Source organism: Orbicella faveolata, unplaced genomic scaffold, assembly GCF_042242905.1.
Source record: "Orbicella faveolata isolate gen_17 unplaced genomic scaffold, um_ofav_v1 contig_47, whole genome shotgun sequence".
NCBI classification, from domain to species: domain Eukaryota; kingdom Metazoa; phylum Cnidaria; class Anthozoa; order Scleractinia; family Merulinidae; genus Orbicella; species Orbicella faveolata.
Genome location: NW_028301577.1, coordinates 861581 through 870948, shown reverse-complemented (window position 1 = coordinate 870948; position 9368 = coordinate 861581). Strand labels below are relative to the sequence as shown.

The following is a 9368-nucleotide window of genomic DNA, read 5'->3' as shown; positions in this document are numbered from 1 at the left end:
GAAATTTTGGACTGCAACGCCTAGTGCATTTTGGTACTTCCGCTGAAATGCATTTCCGGTTACAAAAATAGGCCCTCCCTAAATCCTGTTGCAATTTATAGTAGCCAACCGTATTTCCGCAATTTAGTGCCAGCTCCAGAAAATGCATAACATGACCTTAAAGGGGTAGCCTAACCCATAATAATGGCCAATTGTTCGTGAATAAAAGTGTGAACTGATAAGCAACCATGATGATGATCCCTGGATTCACTCCAGTCCGTTTTGCTTTTGTTAATGTTGGGATTTACTCCAATTTTAAAATCCCTTTTTCCAAAAAGTAAGTAAAATAGAAGTGGAATAACAACAAACAGGTCGCAATACTCAAACATCAAAAACGAAAAATCTGAATGGTTTATTGACATAATTGGAGGTCAAGAGCCGGTTAAAATTGATTATTTGAAGGTGGGTCGTCCGTGACGTAGCCCCAGAAAACGCCCCACTAAGATATCAACCCCGGGGTATCAACTACGGGCACAAGGTCAGTACCGTAAATCCTCGAATTAGCGCCCGGGGCGCTTATTTTAAATTTAGAAGAGGACGCGGGCGCCTTTTCGAGGGAGGCGCTTAATCGAGGGGCGCTTATTTACATGTAATTTTTCCCAAATCGTGGCAGGTGTGATCGGGTTTTTTGTAATATATGTATGTGTCAGACTCTCAAAAGGATCCTGTTTCTCTTGAAAAACTACGTAATATAACCCCATTAGCCGGTCTAGGTCTGCTGCACAAGGGCCACGAGTTTATCAGTTTTATTACTGTCAAGTGTTACCCTCCTTAAATGTAAGTAAGTAGGTAAGTAAGTAAGTAAGTAAGTAAGACTTTATTTTACGAGGGTAACATTTGTCAGTAATAAAACTGATAACCTAATGGCCCTCAAAAATTAAAATTTGAAAAGAAAGAAATAGTAACAATCGTAACAATATTAAAAATAATTAAAATAAAATAATTAAGCCTATATACATCGTGAAAATATTTATAAAATGTGATTATTTACAAATTTTTAAAAAATTTACAGGAATAATTTGCTAAGAATTTGATTATCTAAAATTATTTTAAAAAGGGAGCGCTTAAAATTTTTTACACTGGTATTCTGTTTGATGTCCACACTTAATTTGTTCCATTCTTTTGTGGCTCGCACAGCAAACGCTCCACCCCCTTCAGTATTGCTCTTAAATCGCGGGCAAATTAAGTCCTGATGTGAAGTTTATATGAAATAATTCATATATGAACTGCGGTTGTAGATGAAAGTGAAGAATGATCATCGCAGTTAATTTTCCAATTTAAGCAATTGGAAAGAAGAAGCCTGAAAAGCCCTGAAGCCCTGAAGCCCTGATTTTTTCAGGCTTCTTCTTTCCAATTGTTTAAATTGGAAAATTAACTGCGATGATCATTCTTCACTTTCAAATTAAGTCCTACTACTACTTAGTTGGGCTATAGGCAATGAATCGGTAGATATTCACTACCATCCGTTGGGACGGTCAATGTAGAGAGCTTGACTAAGCTTGTGGTTGAACACGACCAAAACTATAGTAGTAGTAAGTAAGTAAACTTTATTTGATAAGTAGGTTGTAGAGGGGATTTGGCAGCCGAAGGGTTGATGTGGACTTACTATACCCAAAATATAAAATTTTACAAACACGAAAGATATTAACAAAAGAATAAGAACTATGTACAGGGGAAAATTAATAATCATATATACATATTTGATTGACTAGAACCTAATTAAGACAATATTGCCAGAAATTAGACATCAAAAATATATAAAATCATCTTTTTTTGCAGTGATCAAAGTCGCTTCCTTGCTGAAAGAAAACCCAGCAATGTCCTTGACGTGTTGTATACATTCGTTGTGTCAGCACTCTTCCGTAAACCAGGGGGGAGGGGAGGGGACACTTATTCGAGGGGAGGCGCTTATTCTAACTTCATCAGTTTGTTTGTTTGTTTGTTTGTTTGATGGTCGTGGGACATAGGAATATGGAAAGTTCCACCGAACTCGATCGCAGAATTTTCAAGAGCTCTTACTGTTTTAAATATATTTTGTAACGTTTCGCTAACAGTTACACTGGAGTATGTTCACTATGTATGGTTCGTGTTAACTGTAGAAGTATTTTAGGCGTGAATCCCTAAGGGGCTAGTAGGCTATTTAAGAATTTGTAAGTTATGCAAGAGCCACTCGAAGGCATCTCTTTCAACTTTGCTTTTGCTGTTATGTCGTCGGATACTGAACGAGCGAGCGTTCCCGCTTCGATCGCGCAATCCTTTACTGAGGGAGATCCTGTTCATAAGACTGCTTCACGAACATTGTTTCCTCGTCTTTTGGACGTTACGTTTGATCAGAGGCTCGCTGCATTCAAACGCGATCTCGACGAGAAACAAGCCGCCACTCAGTCTCAACTGTAGAAGCTAAAAACGGTATCCAAGGCTTCGAGTTCTTTTAACTCTAAAGTACAATACGAGTCTAGCAACTCTCTGCTTGAAGCAACAGACGGGGCCATTAAGACCATCTCAAAAGGAAACCTTTCAGCAGCCAAGTTATTTCGTTCCGTGGACAAGAACCCCGCTGTTTGGGTAGCAGTGCAAGTACGAGTCGGACGAACTCGCCGAAGATTCAGAGGAAGAGGAAAAAGCTCTGATCAGCCGAAAGACGAGCGCTAGCTAAGATCCGGGAGAAAAACCGGAAAAATGCGTCTAGCTGGCCAACTCTACAGCTACCCGCTCTACATCCAGTGAAGCTCCATCTACTTATGGTCTGTCCACTGGCAATTATTTTTCTTCTAATCAGCCTTTTTGTTTTTTCCGCATGCAGTCCTTTCGTGGACGTCAGCCTCAACTAGCAGACAAGTGTTTCAGCTGCGGCCAAAGAAGCCTCTGAGCAAATCCATCTTCCTGCCCAAGCCGTTTTAGAGGAGCCGCTGCAGCCCCTCCAAGCAGTAAAAATACATACTTATGGCAAATACCAAGCTGCATTGCAGAGAATGGGATAAGATGAGTATATAATTTATTCAATATAATCAAATGATTGGGAGACTTTGACCCAGTTGAACTTATTGATAATTTTGTTGAACCATGTGATTCAAGGTTTTTTGGAAGTCTTGGAAAGACAATTTACTCTAAGGGGCTGAAAAATTTCTGTAGCTTTTCATTTATCGTTAACAATAAAGATTAGCGAAAAAACTGAGCAACGACGTTTCGGTGTCATCCTGGCACCATTTTCAAATTAAAAAATATTTGTGCGAAAAGTAAACTAATTTATACCAATGGTAGAGGTGCGAAATTGAATAAATTAAGATTAAGATAGCTGTTCAATGTTCATGTTCATTCCAATGAGGTGTCAAACACTGGTAAATCGTTCGCGTTAATTTTGGATATGTCAACTGCGTCCATTACTTTTGACTTTGTCATGACAACCACAAACTTCGTATAGGTTTGGACAAAAATCAACTTTTTCGACATACTTGTGTATTTTTTTTTTTCAGCTTTGTTCATCATTTTGCTGAATTTTACCAAATTGTACATTTCATAAGCATTCTAGACTATTTTTTGACTTTTTCAAGAAAATAGTAAAATCCAAGATGACGGATCCAAGATGGCGGGTCAAATGACGTCATGCTACTTCACAGCCAAAAATTATGTCTTTATTTTATAGAGCAAGCTCAAGGCTTTCTACTTAATGAATGTAAATTTATTTTCTGTGCCTTAATAGAACGAAAACCCAAGGAGGGGTTTCATCCCCCTTGTACCACGATCGGGGCATTAGTCCGAGGGTTAACGACTGTATTAGCCCTGATGACTGAATGAATGAATAAAAGACTGATTATCAGGACGGAACGCATTATATTTAAGTTAAAGGCAACCTTAAGGTTAATGTAGAGTTTTGAAATCATATAAGTGCTTCTTGCTTTATTCGCGTTACTATTTTTGTTGGGTATCAGATTCTCTTTATTTACATTCTACCCTCAGCTTAGTTTTCTAATAATCGCTCAGCCATCCAGTCCAGTATCGTGATTTGTCGAGCAGGCTATTTCTGATCTTCTGGCCACAGGTTCAGTGGTCGAGTGCGTGTGTGCTCCTGCTGTGGTTAACCCGTTGACAGTGTCCATACAGTTAGAGTTCTGGAAGAATAATGTTTCTTATCTCAATTCCAGTGTTTTGCAGACGTTGCTCGCAGACTATCTCGTATTGTATACTCGGATGTTAACGCTATTGGATTGGCTGCTTTCATTGCCATTGGTAACATGCCTGTTTTCGCGCAAAAACTGAGATTCTATGTAGACGAATACCAGATCGAGTACCACGTGGAGAGAACTCCACTGTGTTTGTTTTGCTTTGAAAAGTTTGCACTTCTTCTTTCAGGGTGCTCTGTTAAGTGGTTTACTGACAACCAAACTGTACCTTTGATCGTCGATTCTGGTAGTATGAAACTGTGTTCGCTTCAACTCGCCGGTGATATATTTGATACCGCCAAAGAAAGTAATATCAAAATCGAGGCTGAGTTGATACCTCGTTCAGCTGATTACTTATGCAAGATCGTCGATTGATGACTGGTCAGTTAAAGATAGCTATTTTCATAAAGTAATCTCTTATTGGGGGTCCCTGTTCAATTGATTACTTTCCCAGTTAAAAAAAAAAATATTCAAGTTTTCCCAGTTTCTATTCGAATATTCCCTAGCATTTAGTTGGGTAGGAGAAACCTGTTGGCTGGTGCCACCTGTTTCGTTGGTTAAAAATGTCATCCGCCACATATGTTTTTGTCAATAGAACTGGTTACTCTTTATTGGCCTTTCAGCTCCCTTTTGGCCTTTTTTGGTGGATCGTAGGTGGGGTTTCAGATCTTTTGTTATTGATTTTCTCTTCATTGAGAACGGTAAAGATGTTTATCTCCATGGGGCAAATAACAGTTCCCTTTTGGCTCGGAGAATTTTAGTTGCTTGTCGGGGCTGTACAGTACAGTATCCAGTAGAACCTGTCTATGGAGAAGTCATGCCGCGCGGTCACGATTACGCTGTTTTAGGCCGTTGGGCCATGTCATCTTTGTGCGGGACTGCCCGTTTATCATGTGTTGATCTTAGGTGATTGCACTGTTTTAGGCCATTGGGCCATGTCATCTTTGTACGGGACTGCCCGTTTATCATGTGTTGATCTTAGGTGATTGCACTGTTTTAGGCCATTGGGCCATGTCATCTTTGTGCGGGACTGCCCGTTTATCATGTGTTGATCTTAGGTGATTGCACTGTTTTAGGCCATTGGGCCATGTCATTTTTGTCCGGGACTGCCCGTTTATCATGTGTTGATCTTAGGTGATTGCACTGTTTTAGGCCGTTGGACCATGTCATCTTTCTGCGGGACTGCCCGTTTATCACGTGTTGATCTTAGGTGATTACACTGTTTAATGCCGTTGAGCCATGCCGTTTTTGTGCATGACTGCCAGTATACAGTGTGCTGAATGCAAGATTTAGGCCTCTGGGCCTTCCTTATGTTCTGATCTGCGTGTTGTTGCTTTTTTGTTTTTTCTTATTGTTCTCACATTTCTTTTGTTATCTTTCAAGTCTACAAAGTGGATGTGTGTTTACTTCAAAGGTTGCCCACTCAAGAGATCCAGACGGCTTCGCAAGTCAACGGAAGGTCTTCCCTTGCGTTCCTCTAAAGCAAAGGCCCCTTCAACAACAGAGCGTTATTCACGTGACTTTCAAACATTTAGAGAATGGTCTTCGCGCTTTGAGAAGTCGCTTGTTTGCCGTCTGATGAGACGTCATTTGCTCCTTATTCGGAGTATTTTGCTGCAGCAGGGTTCCCTCTACTCCACACTTGAGTCTGTCTGCTATGGCATAAATTGGGCACACCATCGGTATGGCTTTCCGATTTGTGATTTGACTTGTGATAGAAGTGTTCTCGAGGCGGCTAAAATTGAGCTTGCAAAACCTGTTTCCATAAAAAGGGGGGCGCTGTTACTCCCGAGATGATTTTGAGGATATATAATAGGTTTGCGCGCCCCAAGGCTAATCCCTCTAATCATCGCTTAGCTGCAATTTGCGTGACTGCCTAATCGGCTTTTCTCGGCGTCAACGAGTTAGCTAGCCTTCGTTGTTGTGACGTTAGTTTTTGCGATGCATTTGTCAGAATTTATACATGTGAGAGCAAAACAGATGTTTATTATATGTAATTTTTAGTTTTAATTTTATGAATTTATTTTCTTCAAAGATAGAACATATTTTGCTCTCAAAAAATTCGTAGTAAAATAAAGTTTTAGACTTGGCATGCGTTTGCGGAACTAGGACATCTTATACACTTGTTTGATCTACAGAGCTTAAGAACAGGGGCCGCTAAGGAGCAGACTGCAGAAATCTACACTCTTTATGTCACGGCAGATGGGAGACTGATCGAGCCAAGGACGGCTAGCTACGGCTATATTACGATAAGTTAGAATCTTTACTTTCAGTTTCTTGAAGTTTGCACACTTAGATTCCTTTGTTCTCTTTCTTTATTTTCGAAAGCGGGCATTAATAAACGAGGTGCCCGCCCCTGATGTTGTGTTTGTGTTTATTAAGGTTAGTTACAAAATATTTTATAATCGTTTCAGGGTGATTAGAGTATAAATATATTTTGTAACGTTTCGCTAATTACACTGGAGTATGTTCACTATGTATGGTTCGTGTTAACTGTAGAAGTATTTTAGGCGTGAATCCCTAAGGGGCTAGTAGGCTATTTAAGAATTTGTAAGTTATGCAAGAGCCACTCGAAGGCATCTCTTTCAACTTTGCTTTTTAATTTTTGTTTATTCACTGCTGTATTTTCTTTATGATGATGTAACGCTCGCTGTATCCTGCATCAATAAACGAGGTGCCCGCCCCTGATGCTGTGTTTGTGTTTATTAAGATTAGTTACAAAATATTTTATAATCGTTTCAGGGTGATAAGAGTATAATTCTTGTAGCCGAGTTCCAAATTCAAGGTGCAATTTATAAACACGTTGGAGTGATAAGAAACCTTGTGAGCGAATGATATTAGGCATATTCTGCGTAAAATAGAGACATAATTGCTTCAGAAAAGGATCAAGTCAGCAAAGAGTGAAAAAAAAACCTTCCCGAGGTAAATGGCGGATAGCGCGCGAGATGGATGTTAACGCAAAGAGAACGCGACACGGGGATGATTTGTAATAACAAATTTTACTTCTCCCTTTGGTGAATTATCAACATGGAGTTCCTTTATAAAGATACAAGTTAAAAAAGGTCCTATGGATGATACCTCAAGCTAACCGGAACTAGACCCTGTATATCCGATGATCGGATATACAGATATGTTCACTACTCAGTTCACCCAGAAGTCGGTTTTGACGCGTATGTTATATTTGGCTCTCACGTCACTACCGAGTACCGTAACTCTGCAGGGTCTAATCCCACACACACTCATGGGGAGGGGTGGGGGATCGTAGTAAACGTTGCAAAGAAATTACATAGCTATTATTTCAAGAACAAGAATCCTGTTTATTGTTTTCAGAGGGTAAGTATGCTATACTTTAAAGTTTAGGGCGCTTAGGTTTTTTTTTCTCTCTTTTTTTTTTTTAACTCTGAGTGCTTTGTACTTTCGCCTTCGTTTTCAAGTGCTCTGTTTTCGCTATAATCGTTTGACGGTGAATCAATGCTCATCTCCGACATTTACATAAGAAAGTAACGACTACCATTACTAGTAATGAACGGCTGTAAAGCAAACTCTAACGCAGTAAACACAAATGAAAATGAGTCCCCATTGCTGATGCAGTATTCTAAAGCATCCTCAGCTTCTTTATCTCGGCAATCAGACGTTTGGATTCTTGCTTGTAATCCAATGGTGCCACATTCACGGAGGTACATTTGAGGCGGGTCTCATCCTGTAAACAAAGAGACGTGTACAACAACTACTTGAAGCATGAGAACAAGAAAATGAAATGTCCTTAACAGATACACTCTTTCTTTTTTATAAGAATATGTTTTATAAGAATATAGAGGCTGAAATTTGCGAAATTTTAAGGATATTTTAGATATAAGAATAAACCCGAGGCTGAGAATTTGAAAAGACTATGTATGTTGAAAATTTGTAAATACAATACAATTATGTTTTTAACTTAACCGTGTAAAATTCTTCTTTTCTCGGAGCGAAAAACTAGCCAAAAATCAACAAAAACATTAGCCGCATGTTCGATGCTAATAACATTTCTGTAAGAAGTTATATCAAGTCATACCTGTAGCCTGGCACCTAAATTACTTTAACACCATCCAGTCATCAAATACATTCGAAAACAGAAATGTCATACACTATAATCTAAGAATATTCAAAATAATATTTTCAGCCTAAAATCGGCAGAAAAATAAGAATATTTAACCTTGGCGGGAAAAACAATATTCTTATAAAAAAAAAAAAGAAGAGTGCAGCAAATTATTTGTGTATGCGCTGAGACTTAAGGGTTATGCGCATACTATCCTATATGGCTTAAACTCTCTTTACCAAAAAGATCTTACATTGTACGTCTCCATTTTTGCTCGAATCCTGAAGGTGTACGTTTTGAAGTTTGAATGTAAGAAGATCTGATCAAATCCTTGTTCATCTCCCTGCCAAGAATGGAAATAAAACTTAATTAAAGGACAAAGTCTAGTTCAGCTCCGTCGTACAAATGTTTCACGTAATGAAATTTTCGGTCAGTAAACATGCGCTGCGGAAGGAAGCACTGAATGCGGCGCATTCAACTAAAGCATGCAGCTTGTTTTGCGAAAACTATCGAATTTTCGGGCAAACCCTTTCAATCAGTGTACCTCAGGTCATAGACAATGGCTGATTAAAGAATAATGATAACAATAGGCTGTGTCGCAACAATGGGATAACTAACGAATATTAAAGACCTTACTGTTCACGATAGCCACCAGGTTTGTTTTCACATTCTACTGCAAACTGGACACGTTATTGGGACGTTATTCTAACTACTCTTTTGTCATTTCTGCTAAATTTCACCTAACTATGCTATGGTTTCAGTATTATAGTATAAAATTTTCTAAATCTTGGGCAATTTTGATGCATTTCTAAAAACTAAATGGCTTACGTTGTTAGCACGTCAAGATTTCCATGGATGTTTAAGTCGTTTAGCCCCCAAGACGATTAGCCCCTAAGCAGTCAGCCTCCCAAAAGGCTTTCATGCTTTACTGTACGTCATTGAGGAGCAAGTTGTGAAGTTGTGGAGGTTCTCCGCCCCTCACCATGTTCACGACTACTAGAGAGCTGACATTGGGCAACGGGCAGCGAAAACGTCCCCAAACAAAAACAAAACAACAACGTGAAATGACCAAGTTCTGCGGGGTTTGGAGACCG

The 9368-nt window shown here is 39.3% G+C and overlaps 1 protein-coding gene and 1 pseudogene across 1 annotated transcript in view; one reads left to right on the top strand and one right to left on the bottom strand.

Moving 5' to 3' along the window:
- Nucleotides 1-1782: 1782 nt before the first annotated feature.
- LOC149096723 (uncharacterized) lies at nt 1783-3162 on the top strand (annotated as a pseudogene).
- A 4017-nt stretch (nt 3163-7179) lies between these two features.
- Nucleotides 7180-9368, bottom strand: part of LOC110046412 (replication protein A 70 kDa DNA-binding subunit-like) — a 28576-nt gene continuing 26387 nt past the window's right edge. Inside the window, exons 22-23 of the mRNA XM_020752097.2 lie at nt 8528-8617; nt 7180-7899 (exon numbers count right to left, since the gene is read on the bottom strand). Coding sequence (XP_020607756.2) covers nt 7795-7899; nt 8528-8617 — 195 coding nt within the window. The 3' untranslated portion in view covers nt 7180-7794. The remainder of the gene's footprint in view (nt 7900-8527; nt 8618-9368) is intronic.